At 41.8% G+C, this 21,469-nt stretch overlaps 1 protein-coding gene across 1 annotated transcript; it reads right to left on the reverse strand.

The window, feature by feature from the left end:
* Positions 1-14,123: 14,123 nt before the first annotated feature.
* prpf38a (pre-mRNA processing factor 38A) lies at positions 14,124-19,873 on the reverse strand (the record flags this gene model as incomplete). Its single annotated transcript, XM_083887909.1, has 10 exons — positions 14,124-14,292; positions 15,185-15,233; positions 15,384-15,475; positions 15,561-15,587; positions 15,713-15,819; positions 16,311-16,421; positions 16,503-16,588; positions 17,427-17,548; positions 18,745-18,904; positions 19,744-19,873. The coding sequence occupies 10 exons, from the start codon at positions 19,871-19,873 to the stop codon at positions 14,250-14,252; spliced, it is 927 nt and encodes a 308-aa protein (XP_083744035.1). The 3' UTR covers positions 14,124-14,249.
* Between the last annotated feature and the right edge of the window lie 1,596 nt (positions 19,874-21,469).

The following is a 21,469-nucleotide window of genomic DNA, read 5'->3' on the forward strand; positions in this document are numbered from 1 at the left end:
ACATGCGTGCATGCAAGTGTGATTGTGTGAAAGCAGGAGAATGACTTGCAATGAAGCACTTTTCCTCTGACCGTTTTGGATTATTTTGTTTCTACCTTCACTGTTTTTGGTTTTAAAAATGGCAGAAGTGATGTTAAAGAAACTGCTGTATTTGGGTTCCTTTTTTTCCCATTCAGTTATTTTCACCTTGGTTCAAACCTTGCTGTAGAATGTATTTAGACTTATTAATAATAATACAAATAACTTGCATTGTTACTATGTTTTATATATTCGGTTCTAAGATTTTGAACAGAAACTGGGGGGGGGGGAAATCTCTTGTGAATTCTGCACCTGCAAGTTGAAAAGAGCAGCAGGACTTGAAGCTTATTGGGTTTATCTCAGTAAATGCTTTAACAATAAGAGAACTGTTATAGATGAGATAATTCTACAACTGAATTCCCCAAATGCATTTTTTTGTGTCCTCTACAGTGTGACGTTATTTGTGCTGCTGCTGTTTTGGTGCAGCAAATAAAGACTAGACCTATATTGAGGTTTATGAGAGGCTGGATACTAAGGAAGGAGAGATGGGTAGACAGAGAGACAGCAGGTTATTGATTAAGGACAGCGATGGGAAAGTTTTAGAAGTGCCACCAACGTATTTTCCGCTTACTTAGTTGTGGGTGGAGCAGAGTTTCTGTGCAATGTGGTCACAGTGCATCTCCGACCACCTCTCGAAGTGGTCTGGCAGATCGGTTTAAAAAAAATCTTCCTGCCAGTTAGACCCCTTCCCTACCATTCTATAGTCAAAACAACCCTTCTGTCCCTGGTCCTCCTCATCACAGATATATAGAGTAATTCCTTCTTCCCTCACCTCTGGTATTGTCCCTTCGCTGCAGACCAAAAATGACCACAATAACCTCTGTCCCGTCTCATATCTCCCATCCATCATCTTGAAAAACCAGTCGCTACTCAACTCCAAACCCCTCTTTCTCGTAATAATCTGTATGAAAGTTTCACTCTGGTTTCCACCCCCCTCTATCGCACTGAAAAATCACCAATGACCTCCTCCTTGCTCCTTGCAGCTAACTCTGGACTAATATCAATACTTGTTCTACTTGATCTGAGTGAGGCTTTTGACACCATCTCACAACCCAGCTCTACCTGTCCACCAAAACCTTTCCTTCTTTCCTCTGTCCAGAGGATACATTAAACCCCAGGAGGCATCAATGCTACAATTCCATCCATTATCTACCGCTTTATCCTCCACCAGAGGGTCGCGGGGGGGGTGCTGTGCCCATCTCAGCAGACATTGGGCGATAGGCGGGGTACACCCTGGACCAGGGGTCACCAACCTTTTTGAGACAGAGAGCTACCTTAGTGGTAAATAATAATATGGAGGGCTACCATATAATATTTTCTTTTGTTTGTTTACCATTTAAATGATTAATATTATGCATTCAACTGCATACACATTCATTCCAGTGCTTACTCCTAACGATTACCAGTTTTTATAAACAATATCAAAGATATTTTACTGAGCGATCATACGGATACATGCAAGTGAGGTGAAGTGAAGTGAGCCCGCGGGCACCGTATTGGCTGCCTGCGGGCTACCAGGTGCCCGCGGGCACCACGTTGGTGACCCCTGCCCTGGACAGTTCGCCAGTCCATCACAGGGCCACATATAGAGACAAACAACCATTCACTCACACCTATGGTCAAGTTAGAGTGACCAATTCACCTAATCCCCATATCGCATGTTTTTGGACTGTGGGAGGAAGCCGGAGAACCCGGAGGAAACCCACGCACACACGGGGAGAACATGCAAACTCCTTGCAGAAAGGCCCTTGTTCCGAAGTTGTTCCAAACGGGGCTCGAACCCAGGAACCCGGGTCTTCTTGCTGCAAAGGCAAGAGTGCTAACCACTACACCAACCGTGGGCAATTATCGCAATTATGAGATCATGTTCCTAACCCCTTATGAGGCAGATCCTAACATATTACATTGACTGCAGAACCCGAAGACATCTTATAATAATGCTCCTTATTTGTGTAATGACACTTTCCTCCACACGACAGCAGTATCACACAGTCCATGATCTCCGTACCACAGCTTTAAGGATTTACCCTCCACCATTCTGATGGTTCGTCTTCTGCTCTGTGATTGGATCAAACCAATAACACATTTCTTCTCCATGGCCTTATTCGGTTACAACTTTGTTACCAAATTGTATCATTGCATTTAATAGTATCCATAGTATCAGTATGAGGTTTAAAAAAATAAATAAAAATAAAGGAAAAATTCCTTATAAATGAAGCTGCCCACAAATGTTTGAACATGTATTGTATGCTTTTTTATTTCATTACATGGCTACATGGCTTTATTACCAGCAAGGAGTATCAACTACAGATACTACAAGTACTACAGTCAGATGTATACTTGTTCTTAAAAGTACTTGAGTATCAAGAGTACTGTTGACAGGGTGTCAAACAAAATCTCCCTGCGCGTTTTCATTCACTTTTTTCATTCACTCTCGAATCTCTTGCTCGGATTGTGTGAAATTCCTTTACTTTTCTTTGTTCGGTGCGTTATTTGATCAAAGAGGTGAATCTCAGGTTCTATTTAAATTGATTTGCATATGTAAATGAGGGCGTGGACAGGGAGGAGTTTGGCACCTCTGCATGTGCGCTCAATTCCACGTTGATTTGGGACGTACAAAGGGAACGTGATTTGGATCCATGCGATCCAATCAAAATGTGTATGTAACATGCACTCTATCCCCGGGGGAAAAAAGAGTTTATTCACGTCTGCCTCAAGCAACAAGAACACTATGAAGCACTTGTTGCTGCTGCAGCTGCTGCAGCTGCTAATCCCAGCCCAAGCCCAGACGCAGTTAACGTGAGCTCATAGTGAAGGAGACGGATCCACTCCGTTAAAACAAGCAAAGCTTGTGTCGCGGCCGAGCTGAAACACGCTGATTGCAAGGTATGTTGTTGAAGACATGCTCCCCCTGATCACTGTGGAGCCTGAGTTATTCAGAGCTCTCCATGATAAAATACCAACATGAGGAGTAAGGGGGGTTATTCCATGCCACACATTTGTGTGTCTTAATTGTGCCCTTGAATGCACACAGTGTGAATTTGTTTTTTTTATATATATATATATATCTTTATTTCTATGCTGGTTGAAATCTAGTCAAATAAGTTTAAATAAATACCAAATGTTCTAAAATACTGAATATAGTGTTTTTATTCTTCATTCAGTTATTATAAACATAGTTGACGTTATATAGGATGTTATAGAATGTAATAGCGTTATAGAACATTAAAAAAATAACGTCACTTACTTTGCTGAGTAACTAATTACTTTTACAATGTGGTAACTGAGTTACTAACTCAGTTACTTTTTGGGAGAAGTCATTTGTAACTATAACTAATTACTTTTTTAAAGTAAGATGCCCAACACTGTTTAAAACCCAACTTTACTCCTTGGCTTTCGACCCAGTATGAGACGTTGATTTTAACCTGCTGTTATTGTTTTTAAATGTACAACTTGTTTATTTGTGTTGTTTTGATTGAGTTCCTATTGTTTTATTGCCTGTTTAATTGTCTGTTGTTTAAGTATTTGAGGTCGTATTTTTCTATCTACTATTTTATATAGTGTACATCCCTTTGTTTCAGCTGTTTTTAAAGTGCTTTATACTACTACTCTTTGTTGTTATAGTAGTGATAGTGGTAATAGTAGTAGTAGTAGAGTAACAAACAGTAAAATAATCAACAATTTATTATAATAATAATAATATAATAAAACATTTTATAGTATTCATATCAGATAAAGATACTTTATTGGGGAAATTCCATTCATTTTGGCATAAATGTTTGAATACAGCTGTATCCAACAAGGAACAGGACTAGAGGAAAAATAATTAATATCTTGACACATCTTAGTCTCTGACATTGATCATGAAATGTCCTCTATGAGATCTACACAAACAGCTCAGTAAGATTAGCCAGTGTCAGGAAAGCTGAGCCACGCTGTGACGATATAACAGCTGCTGCTGACGAGCATCAGAGACGCTGAGCCTAAAGAAAACATCTAGAGAAGACAAGCGGCAAAACTCCACCCTTAACACTCTTGGACATCCTCTCATTCCACCACCTGAGGGTTGTATCTGTGGCAGCTCCAAGATTCAACATTCAAACTCTGCCTGAGAACAATCTTTGAGGTAAGCGGCTCAGTGGAATATGTTCAATCATTCAAGTAAAGAAAAGTACATTTTGTGTGTATTGTGTTTTTTAGGGATAGATATTTACTTTGGAGAAAGATTCCTAGAAACATAAAAGTAGAATATGTATTTGAATGCAATGTAGTACTTTGCAGGATATGTGTGCTATTTGTGTAAATCCTTATATTATAGATTCGGGCTGTGTAATATACCCAAATGTAATTTTTAACATTTTTAAATGTTTTATGTACTTGTGTACTAATGATCTGTTTTCTTTTTTTTTTCTTTTTTAAGGATACATTGCTTCCCTAAGTTTGAACATTGTAGATCGTGATAATGGAGGAGAAAATGTCTCATGCGAAAGGAAAACACCAAGAAAGACTTTCAGATAGGGATAATGAAAGTGAATCTGATGTGATGAACTCACTTTCAGAGAGCAGTGACTTTGGAATCATTTACCTGAACCCTCAAACACCAAACTGGTCTCTGGTGGAGAAGTTTGCCAAACTTCCAGGAGAAGTTTCAGGAGAAAAAATGAAGGGATTGTGTAATGACCAAGGCCAACATGTTCAATTACTGCCAGAGTGCAATGGAACCACAAATCATGCAATCCACATATTTAACGGCGTGCTTTTGGAGGCAACTCAAAAAAATTGTTTCAAAAATCTCAAGACCAACCGAGTGCGAAAGGAAGCCTCGGCCAAAACAAAGGTGTCTACTGTAAAAGCTGAGCTCGAGGGAAATTGTCCGGGCGGAGGTGAGAACAAGAATGAAAAGAATAGCGTGAAAAGCACCTCTGTGAAGAAATTGCACAAAAAACATGAAAATGACAAGATTCCTCGACTTTTGGTGGCAATGAAAAAGCGCGGCGCCGACACGCAGCACCGTCCCTTCAAGTGTCGGCAGTGTCACTGGGCCTTTAAGAAGCTGAGCAACCTGCAGAGTCACTTGCACACTCACACTGGCCTCAAGCCACACGTGTGCGACATATGTGGCAAAGCTTACTCCCATCAAGGCACGCTGCAGCAGCACAAGCGTCTGCACACAGGTGAACGACCGTACCACTGCCCCTTCTGCGTCAAGACCTACATTTGGTCCTCGGATTACCGCAAGCACATCCGCACTCACACTGGCGAGAAACCGTACGTCTGTGACTCCTGTGGAAAGGATTTCATCCGCTCGTCCGACCTGCGCAAGCACGAGCGGAACATGCACACCAACAACAAGCCGTTCCCGTGCCGGCACTGTGGCAAGACCTTCTACAAACCGCTCTCCCTGAAGCGCCACGAGCGAAAGCACCTGGGGGAACGGCCTTACTCCTGTCCCGACTGCGGGAAGACGTTCACCCTTCCGAGTCGTTTGGAGGAGCACCGCAAGGTCCACGCGGGGGTGCGTCCGTTCGTCTGCTCCGTGTGTTCCAAGTGCTTCACCAAGTCCTCCAACCTGGTCGAGCACGAGGCCATCCACAGCGGAGTGCAACCGTTCAAGTGTGAGGACTGCGGCGTGGCGTTCGCCATGGCCTCCCGCCTCGTTCGTCACCAGTACGTCCACAACAAGGAAAAACCGCTGAGCTGCACTGGCTGCAGCAAGAACTTCAGCCAGCTGAAGATGCTGAAGCTTCACCAGGAGCAAAACTGCGTCGGGAGAATCTTTGTCTGCGTGGAGTGTCACAAATCGTTCAATTGTGCGGCAAAGCTAGCTCAGCACGTGCTGCACCACAGGGACACGAGCATCTAAAGCCCAATTTATACTCCTGCGTAAAGTGCTCTGCGTAGGCTACGCAGAGTCCTCTGCGTCGACGCAGAACCTGTCGAAGAGCCTCTGCGTCGTCTCCGGCTGCACGGAATATTTTTTAAGTGTCCGTCACTCCGTCAAGGGACAAGGGAGACGGCAAGAGCTGCGATTGGTCCTCAGGACAGGCCGAGCGAAGCTGCTCTGTGCCGGCTCACAGTGAGCAGCGAGCGTCCACAGAGGGCGGAGCTGAAGACCGCCGACTTCGTCGCTGCCGAACTATAAATACGAGGTTTTCAGATATATGTTTAGACTCTAAATGGCCAATTTCTCGCCTCAAATTATCTTAAAACTGCGTTCCGGGACACAGAAAAGTGACAAACGGCCGCTGTTTCAACAACAACAGTCTTTCTTCCTTCGGACGCCATTGCTCACTGTAGCCAAAAGCACAACAACCTTGCGCAGCGACCCCTACTGATCGGGCGGGAAATTGCAGCGACTATCCGTCACCACGACGCAGAAGTATAAAGGCTCGAGTGGTCTACGTGGTGACGCAGACGGATAACGCATTACGCAGTCGGAGAAGTATAATGTGGCCTTGAGTCTGAACACTGTGCCACTAATGCCTACTCAAGTTACAGCAGCATACCTGTGTAATATACCAGTACAGTACACATTACCAGTGTGATATTTTTACAGTTTTAAAGCTACAATGCTTAACTTTTGGGATTCTCCACGAGCAGAAACCTTGAAACATTTGCACGCCGCGTCCTTCATCTATCGTACCTGACTGAGAAAGTGTTTATGTGTATACAGTGGCAGGGTAGGTGGGGATAAGAAGTATGTATTCCTGTCAAACTGCTGAACAAGCAGTAGAATTAACTTCTGAAAACTTTTCATCGACACTTCTTACAGTAGTATAGTTTTGTCTTGCTTTACTAGCACAATGTTGTTGTGCAATCTAAATTTTTAAGTAAATTACTAAAAGTTTTCCACCCAAATGTCTAAATATTTCAGAGAAAAACAACAATTTACTCATGTGTGACCAAAAAAAAATCATCAAAAAAATGTGTGTGGTGGTTTCTCACTGTTTTATACTTTACATTGAATTGCATTTTATGTCAAGATAGAAGGATGCAACAACAACACTGAGCTGGTAAAGTGAGACAACTGCAAACGGGTTGGAGGTTTGACTGAAAACGTAAAGTAAAATTGCCCGTGGGCTGAATGCCATCATAAAATTGTGTGCAAGGATGGTACACAGCCCCAAAATGTTGTGACCACATGGACCTTATGCATCTAAGAGCCAAAATGTTCATTATATTCCATAATGGAATGGAGCATTGGGTCAGGTACACATGCCAATCAAAACAAATTTGATTTTGTTGTGGTCAGAGACTTGGGGACGAGTCCTCGTTTCCGTCCTGGCCTCATCCCGTTCGCTGGTGGCAGGAGACCTGTAAGAGGATAACAATCAGTTAGATATGTGGTACATATGGTGGTACATGGTGGTGGTTTATGGGTAAGTGGTGAAAGTTGAGAAATCGAGGACAGGGTGAGAAAAAGTGGAGAGAGTGCAAAGTCTGTGTGCTCATTCTAAGTGCATGATGGGAAATTCCCCCAGCAGTCTAGGCCGATGGCAGCACAAGTTAGACTATTCTAATAAGGACATACCTGTAGGATATGTTAAAGAGGGAGGTTTTCAGTCTCACCTTAAAGGTGGAGACAGAGTCAGACTCTCTGACTGAGAGTGGGAGTTGGTTCCACAGGAGAAGAGCCTGATAGCTAAATGTTCTACCACCTGTTCTACTTTTATTAATTTTAGAAATAACCAGTAGATTCAAGTTCAGGGAGCGCAGCGATCTGTAAATATACCCGTACTCTATACCGATGATTATGTCTACTAGGGGACAAAAGTCTTGTTCTACAATGTCTCACCAGAGCAGAGTATCAGCCGATTACTACAGGTTTTATTGTAGCCATTAGGCTTATTTGACATCATTGGAAGAGTCCACTGGGTCCACACAGTTGGCGTAGTGGTTAGCAGAAGAAGACCTAGGTTCAAGCCCTGGTTGGAACAAGGGCCTTTCTGCATGGAGTTTGCATGTTCTCCCCGTGTGTGCGTGGGTTTTCTCCGGGTTCTCCGGCTTCCTCCCGCAGTCCAAAAACATGCAGATTTGGGGATTAGGTAAATTGGTCACTCTAAATTGGCCATAGGTGTGAATGTGAGAGTGAATGGTTGTGTGTCCCTGCAACGGACTGGCGAACTGTCCAGGGTGTACCCCGCCTATTGCCCTATGTCAGCTGAGACAGGCACAGGATGAAGCAGTAGATAATGGATGGCTGAATGGATGGAAGAGTCCACTAATGAGCATCTGTCGGGAGGCTTGGCAAGAACTGACAGCAGATGTTACTTTTAAAAAAGTAGTGTTTACGTGTTACTTCTTAAAAAAGCAACCACCATTACTTAGTTACAAGTTTAAATTTTGCCAATAAAGCTTCCCTGCTCTCGCTTGCCACGATTGCTCTTCATGCTACCGGCCTCTGCCACATACCCTGTGGAATGAGAGCTTGTGACTATTGCCCAACCCAGCAGCTGAGAAGGCAGGTGCCGCTGTCAAATCTGTCCCTGGGAAAAGTAACGCTGCGCCAAATTGAAAAAGGGAACTACGCTTCGTTACCAAATTTCCAGTAGTATCGCGTTAACACTACCTTTTACCCTGAAAAAGTAGTTGCGCGTAACTTGTTGTTTACATAGTTAAAAGCGACACTAAGCAGTGTAAACATACCATGGACATTATAAAACAAGTGAAAATAGTAGCTATTATATACATATATTTATCTATTCAAACAGACCTTTGCAATCAGAAGAGTCAAACTTTTGGTGGACATTATAGGTTTATTTGGGAATGCAATGAAAAACTGATTGGAACCACTTAAGCGTACACTTCCCTCCAATACATTTTCCACCTAATCTCTGATAGACATCCTTTTCCAACAGTAAAAAGTTGTTGAAAAGTTTGTGTCACTTTGAAAACCGCCATATTGTAACTACAACTTGAGAGAAAAAAACTGGTAGCGTAGGTAGGTAGGTAGGTAGGTAGGTAGGTAGGTAGGTAGGTAGGTAGGGAAGACTGGAGCTTAATGAGCTGCAGGTGAAGGAGATCAGCGATTAGACGCCAGCTGGCCGCCATGCCCACTCGGCCACAGGAACAGACAAACAAACAGAAAACACAGGAAGACAAACCAGCACAAAATAACAGATCTTAACACAGCTTGTGGGAGACAAAATAGTTGTTGCTACTGCCTTGTTTAAAGTTGTTGCCTTGTGATAAATTTGCGCCACTGAGGAAAAACCCTATCAAAGGATCTTAAAAGCTGCCAAATGAAACATTTAACTTGATGACGAGGGCTGTAGCGCATCAACAACTCCTGTGTGCTGTGATTTAAGTTTGTTGATTTTCTTTGGAGCATTTTTTTTTTTTTTTTTTTTTTTTTTACCAGATATATGTAATTTGTTTCAGTTTTGTACTTCTTTGGTTGAAACAATAAAAAGTACCATTTGTTTGACAAAAACCCGAAGTGATAAATATTGTCAACTAATTATATCTAGTATATCCACTTGTATCTCTGGTCCGATTTCTCTTCCCATTAGGGACGCATTGGATGTCCCTTGAAGCAGTATTTCTTGCAGCAATCCGGCATATGTTCAGGCTTTGACGTGTTACTGGAAGGCAGGAAGTGGTGATACCAGTGATCTGTGTTGGATTCACTCAGCCAGAGTATCCTATTCACACTTGGCTACTGCAGACTAATCGTAAAAGGAGACAGTGTCTGCTATGTTGTTACTTGCTCCACATTAAGTTAGGAGGCCCTGTTCATAACGCCAGCTATTTCGAGCAAACGGCATTTTCAGTATAAGATAGGTTGCAGAGTGCTATGTTCCCTTTAAAAAACAAGTATAATTGAACAGATATACTGCAAATCTATACATTTTTTGACATAAAAATACATTATAGTACTTTGATGTATGTATTATACATCACAAAGCCAAAAAAACCCCACAAGTAAATAAACATTGTAACATGTTTGAGGTAATATGATGATACAAATATTGTATGTACATTTTAAAAAGCCTCACAAACATTAAAGGGAAAAGAAATACGTTTTGAAGTAGTAATTGCACATATTATCCTGCATACACACGTCTGCAAACTGCAGACTCTTCATGCTGAAACATAGTTGCAAGAGACAGTGGAAAAAATTATTTTAGTGAGTTCATACAAGCCTTATCTTAAAATCTATGACAGTTTAAGTGGGTGTTATTGTGACAATATGTTCACTGCTTTAGCTCACCATTAAGGAAGTAATGCACGTGTGTTTACTGCTCAAACTCTTAAAAATCAGCAATTTAACATCACAGCATGAGTGTGTGATCCACTACTTTCTCCATCAGTATGTTCAAATGTGTCATTTTGTGACTTTTGTGTTTGAAATCTTTTGTGTTCAGATTTGCCTCAGAGCTGTAGACCTGCACAAAAACATCAGTTTCCAGTTATGGAAATGCTGCCTAATAGCAAGGTGAAGCAATAAGTATATTCTGAAGCAACGCACTTAGTTATTTATTTGTGAAATTACTCAAATATATTTTTTTCTGTTGTCCCCATGGATTTGTAGCTTAGGTTTTCACTGCTTGTCTCCATGCTGATATGCAGAGCACTGTCATCTATATTTAAGGTGCTGACCAAGTGTAAATACATACAACCCCACTCCATAAAAACTGTATACTGTATATCACAAGCCTAGCAGATTTCCTAGTTCCCCCCAACACCAACACCCTCTCGGTTGGCAGCTTGACAACCATTATTAATAGTAGTAATAATTAACTCCTTTAGTCAAGATTGATGGTGTATGTTTTAATTACACGCATACAGTTAAGTTTTAATTCATTTAACAAGAGTATTTTACGACCGGTTAAATGATATTAGGTGTTGCAGACGTGGCTGTAAATTAGTTGCTAAATTGTGTTCATTGCTCTTGTCACAGTTTATAATATCATTTGGGTTTTAACTACAACATCATTTATTTTGCAAGTTTTGATAAAGTGGTTAAAGGTGTATTCATTGATATTTTATTGTAAAAAAAATGCAATGCAATAGAACTTAATATCAGTACAGTACGGTTAATCATTATAAGCTGCAGTTGATAGTCGAGGTCATATCTCTTGTAATTAATGAGGTCAATTAGGATATCATCTTCCCACATACGGTATGTTCAGCATCCACTTGTAATTTCCCTGCAGTCAGCTTTAAGGAAGGCCAGCCAAGCTGTTTCTGTCACTTCTATATGTGTTGCTGTGCCACTCTATCCAAAGTATTTCTGTAATGAACATGCAACACTATGGTCTGCAAGCTGTGCGGGGGAGTGAGAGGGCATTCCTAAAAAGGAAATATGGGCTGTGTTCTAGACAGTATGAATCGTATTGCTATTCTTCCAAAGCCCAGGTTAAACTCTCATTTTTTACGTTATGTACCGATCATGTGCAAGACCCTCAATATAGTGGTATCAGTGATCCTGTCACGTCTCTCTTATGGAGAGATGATCGAGAGCGTTAGCTGGACCCGGAAATGCAGACAGACACGCAAGACTAAAACTTAGATAATATTTATCCATCTATCCATCTTCTACCGCTTATCCGGGGCCGGGTCGCGGGGGCAGCAGTCTGAGAAGGGACTCCCAGACCTCCCTCTCGCAAGCCACCTTTTCCCGGTCGAGAACCATGTCCTCGGACTTAGAGGTGCTGATTCTTATCCCAGCTGCTTCGCACTCGGCTGCAAACCGCCCAGCGCATTCTGGAGTTCCTGGTTTGTAGGAGCCATCAAGACCACATCATCTGCAAAGAGCAGAGATGAAATCCAGTTGCTCCCGAACCGGACCCCCTCCGGCCCCTGGCTGCGCCTAGAAATTCTGTCCATAAAATTAATGAACAGAACCAGTGACAAAAGGCAGCCCTGCCGGAGTCCAACATGCACTGGGAACAAGTCTGACTTACTGCCGGCAATGCGAACCAAGCTCCTGCTCCGGTCGTACAGGGACCGCACGGCCCTTAACAATACATACTCCCGGAGCACCCCCCACAGAATGGCACGAGGGACACGGTTGAAAGCCTTCTCCAAGTCCACAAAACACATGTGGACTGGTTGAGCAAACTCCGATGAAGCACCCTGCGAAGGGTATAGAGCCGGTCCAGTGTTCCACGGCCAGGACGAAAACCGCATTGTTCCTCTTGAATCCAAGGTTCGACTATTGGCCGTACTCTCCTCTCCAGTACCCTGGAATAGACTTTCCCCGGGAGGCTGAGGAGTGTGATCCCCCGATAGTTGGAACACACCCTCCGATCCCCCTTTTTAAAAAGAGGGACCACCACCCCGGTCTGCCAGTCCAGAGGCACTGTCCCCAACCGCCACGCAATGCTGCAGAGACGTGTCAACCAGGACAGCCCTACAGCATCCAGAGACTTAAAGTACTCAGGCCGGATCTCATCCACTCCCGGTGCCTTGCCACTGGGCAGCTTCTTAACTACCTCAGTGACTTCGGTTTGAGAATTGAATGAGTCGACCTCTGAGTCCCCAGCCTCTGCTTCCTCTAGGGAAGACGTGTCAGTGAGATTGAGGAGATCCTCGAAAATATTCCTTCCACCGCCCGACAATGTCCCCAGTCGAGGTCAACAGCTCCCGACCTCCACTGTAAACAGTGTTGGTGAAGTACTGCTTCCCCCTCCTGAGGTGCCGGACGGTTTGACAGAATTTCTTCGAGGCCGATCGGTAGTCTTTCTCCATGGCCTCCCCGAACTTTTCCCAGACCCGAGTTTTTGACTCAATATCTCCAGCTTCCCTCGGGATCTGGTCAAAGCTCTCCAGGAGGTGGGAGTTGAAGGCCTCCCTGACAGGTGATTCAGCCAGGCGTTCCCAGCAGACCCTCACAACGCACTTGGGTCTGCATAGTCTGTCCAGCTTCCTCCCCTGCCAACGGATCCAACTCACCACCAGGTGGTGATCGGTTGACAGCTCAGCCCCTCTCTTTACCCGAGTGTCCAAGACATGCGGTCGGAGGCCAGATGACACGACCACAAAGTCGATCATTGACCTCCGGCCTAGGGTGTCCTGGTGCCACGTGCACTGATGGACACCCTTATGCTTGAACATGGTGTTTGTTATGGACAAACTGTGACTAGCACAGAAGTCCAGTAACAAAACACGACTCGGGTTCAGATCGGGGAGGCCATTCCTCCCAATCACGCCCCTCCAGGTCACACCGTCATTGCCCATGTGGGCGTTGAAGTCTCCCAACAGAACTATGGAGTCCCCGGTTGGAGCACTTTCCAGTACTACTTCAAGGGACTCCAAAAAGAGCGGGTACTCTGCACTGCCGTTCGGCCCGTATTTATGGGTTTATATGACCCAAAATCCACCTTTTTTATACATATTATGTGCTCCTGCATTGTCTAGTCGCTGTATAATAGTTTTTGTTTCATTTTCGTAGTGTTTCAAAAAGTCATGTAAATTAACATGGTCGCGGGCCACGGTTGCATAGCCACTGTTAGCAGAGAGACGCCATGTTTCTACGGGAGCCTGTAAGGACAAACGCGAGAGAACAAATCAAGCGTCTCTTTAATTGTTAGAAACTCGGTAGTAAATTGAACAAGTTATGGTTATTTAAAAAGTCCACGTACCACTACAACACGTTATGGGTGAGCGAGCTAACTGTGACAAGACGGCCGCCAGTGCGGACGTTCTACTCCTAAGTTAATTGTTTCTTAAATACGTGCAAAAAATAAATATTTCAGTTTTGAATTTGACCAAATCCACAAATTTTAATACTTTTGACTTGAAAAAGTTAGCTTGTAACATGTGACTGTAGCACAGCCGTCATATTTTAGCATGTTATTCGGCATTTTAGCATTAGCATGGTCAGGAGTCACTTTCAAAAACAGAACTTAAGAATCACAATCTTTATTTATTTATTAGACACATGTTAGACAAACAAAATGTTGACATCAAACACTTTCTTTATTCACACATATTGAATTGTTTTGGCCCCATTCTGTGCTTTGTCACAAAAAAAATTAAAACTGCTTCAAATGGGGCAGCAATTTTAAACTGAACATACTGCCGAGTGGCTGGTTTAAAAACTCATCAGTGGTCCAATATGTACCCAACAGACAAAAACAAAAGTCCTAGAGGGAGGAGATCTGACCGATTGAAGATTCTTTTTTTTATAAAAAAGAGAAAAGATAGAAAACAAAGAAGGGAGGTCACTCGTTTCTTCGACTCTTCTTGTGACTCTTTTTTGAGCTCCTGTGATGAGAAACAAGCAAAATAAATACAAAACAGTACAAATGAGAGCAATGAATGAGGCACGTGATGTCATCTCAGTGAGTGTATTTTCTACAGAGCTGCCGTTATGTTTCACTCTGTGACAGGAGTATTTTTTTTCTTTGGTAAAATTGTCACCTCTTCAGCACGTCTTTTTTTTTTTTTTTTTTTAAAGGGTCTTTGAGGGGGCTTCTTGCTGATAGATTAGCTTCACACAGGCGTCTTCTAATTGTCACAGAACTCATGGGTAACTTCAGGCCATCTGTGATGACCATGGAGCTGATCATTGGCCAAGTCCTTACCATTCTGGCTATTCTGCGATCCATTTGAACGATAGTCTTCGGTTTCCTTCCATGTCTCTAGTTTTGCTTTACATTTTAAAGCAGTGGAGATGATTTTAGCCGAGCAGCCTTTAATTTTCTGCACTTTTTTTTTAAATAACTTTTCCCCCTCTCCAATCAACATTTTAGTCAAAGTGTGCTGTTCTTATAAACGATGTCTGCAACAAGCCATGTTGTCAGTTTTTCAGAGAGTAATGCAAGTACAACATGTGCTGGCTTCATCCTTAAATGAGGGGCCAACTGAATGACACTTGTTTTTTCACAGAATTAATTTCCTCACTAATTGAACTCCACACTGCTATTATTTTGAACACGGCCCTTTCAGGTTGAATGAATTATTCAACTGCACAGACTCAGGAGCATGCATACCTTGAATGTTGGCTCTATTGGTGTTCTATGACTCTACTACACCTACTGGTAAATTATTTGCATGTTGTGACATAATTTCTATCAAAAACAGTGATTGATCTGGTTAGACACGGACTGCTATTATTTTTTTTTTTAACACAACTGTATAAAACAGAAGCGCTCACCTCTCTGGGGACTTTGAGTGGCTGCGATGTCTGTGGCTTCTGTGGTGACCTGGTTCACAGCCAAGAAAAAAAGGACACAGTAATTGTTCATTAGTTAATAAATAATTATTACCAAAATTGTGATAATATTTGGTCCATAATTGTTGATTATGAGTGATTAGCAGGAGATTAACACATCTGCTCATATCCCTTCTTTTACCTGGAGATTTGGAGCGGTGACGTCTGTCCCTGGAGCGACTGCGATGTCTGCGAGGGCTTTTGCTGCGGTGGCGGTCTCTCCTCGGTGATGGGCTGTTTACACACAAGGAAACTTGTGAGTTAATGTTTTTTTTTGTACAGTGAAAAAAAAAAAAAATTCTGTCAGAAGCAAACATACCTCCTCCTCTTCGGAGATCTGCTCCTCCTGAAAATTAAGACAAATTTAAAAACTCGTATGGAATTCGACTTTATAATCGTCTACCTATTGAAGATTTCTCATTTTGTCTTTACGGCAGAAAAATATAAATGACTAATAATTGAAAGACCGACCGTCTGGGTGAGCGACTTCGTCTGTAGCGAGGTGATGGAGAGCGACGAGGTCTGTCGTTGTCGCGGTAACTGCGTCTGTGGGGTTCAGGGGTCTGGAGTCTCTCTGGCTGCAGGTAAAAAAGAAAAAAGATTTTTTAAACTCTCAACCACACACCAATGCTGCTCTGTAGTCTATCACATTACATTACATGTCATTTAGCAGACGCTTTTATCCAAAGCAACTTACAAGGGAATTGAGTACAACCTCTTTTCAAATTAAGAGCCTCTTTTAATTTGAAAAGAGCTGCACCCGTAAAGCACCCCGATTAGTCGATTTTTAGTCGAAATTTCAGGCCAAGAGTTTCTTTGGTTGATTACAGCCCTAATAAAATTATCATACAAAAGTAGCTATGATGTGTTGCCAAGGTATAAATGCAACGATCTTATGTTAAAGCATAATATCAAGGATGAATTATTACCAGAATTTAGCTATCAAAGGTGTTATCATCAGCTTGCAATAAATGACAAGAAAAGGACACAAGGTGTTACTGCAAAATTAGCAGTAACACCTTGTATAAATCACCTGTATAAAACATATGTGGTAAAAAGGAATTATTACCTTCTCTTCCTCCTCCTCTTCATCTTCACTGCTTTCCACTTCATCCAGGTCTTCCTCTAAAGCACTTATACGTGGATCCAGCATCTCAGCCTCCTCCAAGACTTGTCTTTTCTGTAACACCAACACACATACAGATCAGTGGATCAGAGGCCTGTAAATCAGAGCAGCTATATAAATGCGATGTGAATTTACCTGGAGCCGGGGCAGAATTATGTCACACATCCTCTCTGCATGAAGAAGATCATCGACAAACTCGTCCACGTGCATCAGCTCAAATTCTAAAATCACAAGAAAAGGATAAAGAAAAATTGTGTGACAATGATTTCATGCTCGCTTTGCAGCAAGAAAACCCGGGTTTGAGCCCCGTTGGAACAAGGGCCTTTTCTGCATGGAGTCAGGCTTTTGTCTTGTTTGTTAAAAACAATTAGTGCAAAATGATTAGTACAACCTGTTAAGTTGTGTGTAGAATAAAACCTCTTAAAGCCCTGGACAAGTTGTGTTGTTAATACTATAACAGGTCACTTTCGTAAGCATCCAGAGTCGTGTAGGACTTTAAGTTCTCCTTGGAATAAAGACTCGGAGTGTCCATCAGGTACGAGTGGATATCGGGCCACTGCAGACTGGGCCACTTTATCTCGTTATTAATCCACTCACCGGCGCTTAAAGCATATGTGTCATCAAGCTGTATCCCATTAACCAGGGTGAATTTACAAGTACAACTTGCTTTATCACTAGGCGACAAGCTGGCGTAGTACGAGGAAAACATATCTTTTTTTTTTAGCCTTCTGAATTCGTACATGTGAGCTGACTAACTTCACGACAACACTGCTATTTAAACGCCGAGTGGTGCCCTTCTGCAACCGCGTTGCACGCGCATCCACAATGTTTGTAAACAACCAAGAGACCTATATGTGGCCCTGCGATGGACTAGTTAACTGTCCAGGGTGTACCCCACCTATCGCCCTATGTCAGCTCCTGTGTCACAGGGGGTGCTGTGCCATTCATGATTATATGATACATCGACAACAATAATCGTCAGTGAGACTGAACCAGTTTTGTTGTTGTTTATGTGGCCAGATATGAACTCAGTGACACAGAATCGTGTTGTGAACTCACCTCCATCTCTGTTTTGACTCTTGATCTTTCTGTAGTCGTTGTACAGAGGCTCCAGGTATTTGTAACAATCCACCGCAGTGCCCGTTAACCTCATGTACATCGCCCCGAGCAAACGAACATATCTGCAGTGAGAGAGAAGGTAGGTTACTTTTCATGTTGTCGTGTTATGAACAAAGTAACAATCATATACATTGTTCTGAGCAGCTCTGTCACTGAGCATGGTACTGTCGGTCTGGGCGGAGTAACACAGCCCCTGCTCAAAGACCAGTGTTTGTAGAGCCGGAACTAACGATTATTTTCGTAATCGTCATTAATTTTATCGATTAATCGATGAATCGTTTGGTCCAGAAAATGTCAAAAATGTTAAAAAAACTAAAATAATTTAGTGTATAAGTGTGTCTCTGATGTGCACATCACTCTGATGACTACTTGTTTTCACATTATTAACAGTTTCCCAGCATCACCACTAAGTGTCGCCAAAGGAACAATAGCTGGAGAAACGTGCGTACGCCAGCCAAGAAGTTGGCGTGGGCACCGCACATTTCCACGGTCATTTCAAGTTACATACATCTGAACGTGAGCGTGGAAAAGGACGTACGCCACGTTTTTGTGCGTACGCAACCATTGTTCATGAGGCCCCAGATCTGAACAGGGCTGCCAACACAAAAGTAGCTGATGTTGAGTTGGAGAGATAAGAGAAAACCCTATGCCAGAAATTGTGCCAATGTGAGCATGTTTGCCCATGTTAAGTGTGGCTTGACAAAAAAAATCTAAAGACACTTTTCCACTACATAATACCTACTCGCCTAAGCTCTACATGGTTTGTTTGGATTGTTTCCCATTACAATAGTACCTCATCAACATGGGCGGAGTCATCACCGTACAGCTGCATTAAACTGCTGTGACTTCATTTCACATGTGATACAAACAAATTAGTGAGTTGTAAAGCAGTCATTTTTGGTGTACTGAATAATTAGAATCATTTATTTAAAAAGATTTGTTCACAGAATCGTTCAGTACTTCCTGCCTGAGTGGAGCACAGACTCCGCCTGACAGTCACTGAACTGAAATGCAGCGGCAGAGGCTGTGATGCAGCTTGACGCTTGCAATCGCTGGCTTTCAACAGTGCTGTCGCTAAATAAACCAGACTCTGACCCATCTCTGTTAAATACTGAGATTTTAGACCTCGCCAGAGCGGGCACTAAAAAAAAGGAATCAGTACTGTCACTAATTGGAAAGCAGAAAGGCTGTGCCGAGGCAACCATATCGTGGAGCGACATAAATTCGAGTACTTTTTTTGACATGCATGGGAACTCACTTGAAATCCTCATTTTTTATGAACTCCACAATGATATCCTTCTCTGGCTGAATCTGCAGCATCTTTAGTGTGAGGCAGAGGAAGGGCGTGGGCTTGGTGTTCCCGCCAAAAACTCCTCCAACATACTTTAGCTCCATGGCCTTGTCAACCACCAGCTCAGCTGCAGAGGACACAAAAAAGGCTGATTAATTCCTGTGACACAGAATTTGTTCCTTCAAGTTCTGAAGTCACAGACAAGGCTCTCTGTTGTCAACAATGCAAATATATACTGTGTAATGCATTGACCCAAACACTTTCCATTCACTTAAATAGGAAACACTTTAACTTAGAATAGAACATCCCAAGTATGCATGTATGTTGAGTCAGATCAACACTAAATACATTATGACTGCAGCTTTCAAAAATTAGTTTTACATTTATTTTTAAACTGACCTCATTGATATAATAAATAATTAATACATGTATAACAAATCAATGACTCAATTACTTATGTCAGTAAAAAGTTATATTCTCAGAGAAAAGAGAGGACTCAAGCTTCTCTAAAGAACAGATTTACTGCGTAGTTTGTTGTGAAAACAACTATATAACAATCTGATTTTAACTTGTGTGCGTTATAGGGTACTCTCACTTTGAGGGGATTTACTCCATTCACACAAAAAGCATAATATTTTATGTTTAGTACATACGATGGAAAACTGAAATTGATATTTGAACGGTTTCTGAAAGTATGAAGCGTGAAGGATTGTCACAAAACAAGCTACTCGAGTATAAACGATATAAGCAATAATGCCCTGAAAAGCCGAACATTCTTAAAGCAATTTAAGCAGTTTTTCAAAGTAAAACCTTTTGCAACGTGAGGTTCACTGCTCAGTAAACGCACGTAGCATTAGTGAGGTATTCTGGACGACTGGAGGGATTTTAACAGAGGTTGTTGTGGGTTTGTTAGCGTTAGCTAACAGGACGCTAACGTTGGCACGCTAACGCTAAAATGCTACTCACCGGTCAGACCGAAACACTCCTCCTTCCAGTACTTAGACTCGTAGATTCGAGTTCGGATGATTTTCTCCACCAGATACTGCGGGTTCGTTCCATGGATACTGTTGGCGTCTTTGACGGTTCTGTTTGCCATTGGAAAGACGGTAAATGTATTAGTTTTCTAGCACAAACAGCAGCACTTGCGAACCCTCTGCCAGAAATGAGAACAAACACTTCCGGGTTGACGAGTTTCTTCTTCTTTCTTATTAATGGCGGGTCACAGCTTTTGTTTGCGTAAACCGCCACCTACTGTACAGGAGTGTGCAAAGGGACTGGATGGGATAGACTCACATTCTAATTTTTGTAAGGAGAAAATAAATGATAAAGAAATAAATAAGTACAATAATAATAATAATAATATAATTAAATAAATAAATAAAACATATAAATGAATAATCAATTAATTAATCAATTACTGTATTTATCTATTTAAAAAGACAAAAAAAAAAAAAAGCAAATAAATTTACCTAAATTATTTCCATTAATCTTGTATTCTTTGAGTAACTGATAATGGCTTTAATTGTTTTCCTCTGCATACCTTGTTCTTCTAGTATGTTGTGTATGCCTGTTTCTACTTCCTGTTCACTCCATTCCTGTCTGAAAACATGATATTTTGTACAATATATTAATACATGCCCAACATTTTCCTTAATTTTACATTTTATACATAGTCCATCACTTTTCCCTAATATCTGCAGGGTTGAATTAAGGCCCGTGTGTCCTAGTCTCAGTCTTGTGTACACTACATCTGTTCTTCTGTCAAACCCCACTGTTGTAATTCTTCTCCCCCCAACCTGACTCTGAACCTTGAAATATTGTCTACCATTGCAATCAGCCTCCCACTCTTCTCGCCATCTTTTCAAAAACCCACACTTTGATTATAGCTTTTCCTTTGACTTAAGGGGTTTGACTTCTTCAATCCATCTTAATGCTGTTACAATACCTGTCATTTATACTGACTATATTGATAAAAAGTTGTTTAGTCTGTGTCCATATGTTTTCTTAAATTTTGGAATATAAATTCCAATGCCACACTGACCATTGTGTGAATCTTTTGACCCGTCTGTGAAAATGTGTAAATATCCATAATATGAAGAGGTTAGATAATGTTTACAAAATATTGCAAAATCTTGAGGTTCTGGATGATCTTTTTGTTTCCAAGAAGGTCAATATTAACTTTGGGGTCTTCTACTAGTAGTGCACTTGTGGGAGTTGTTTTAATATCTCCTAAAGCTATTCTTAGTGCTTTAAATTGAATTCTGTCCAACTTCTGAAGGGATGTTTTACAAGCTGAGCTGTACACTATGCAACCATAGTCAATGCTGGATCTTATTAGAGCTATGTAAATGTTCATCAGAGATTGTCTATCTGCGTCCCAGCATAGACCAGAAATCATCCTCATCAAGTTAAGAACTTTTTTGCATTTTGTCTCAACATAATCAATGTGATGTTTCCATGCGAGTATCTAAATGTCATCCCTCTTTCCGGTGTTTGCTCGTATAATGTAACTTTATGATTTTCCGGAACTTTCTTTCTTGTAAAGTATACAACTTGAGATTTTTGAGTTGAGAATTTGAAACCCCAATCCAGTCCCCATTGTTCAAGGATATCTAAATCTTTCTGAATTTTATTAGTAATGTGAGAAATATTACGTCCTCTTCTATGGGTTAGTCCTCCTTTAAAGCTCTAG

This window comes from Microchirus variegatus (assembly GCF_963457635.1).
Source record: "Microchirus variegatus genome assembly, chromosome: 4".
Taxonomy (NCBI): domain Eukaryota; kingdom Metazoa; phylum Chordata; class Actinopteri; order Pleuronectiformes; family Soleidae; genus Microchirus; species Microchirus variegatus.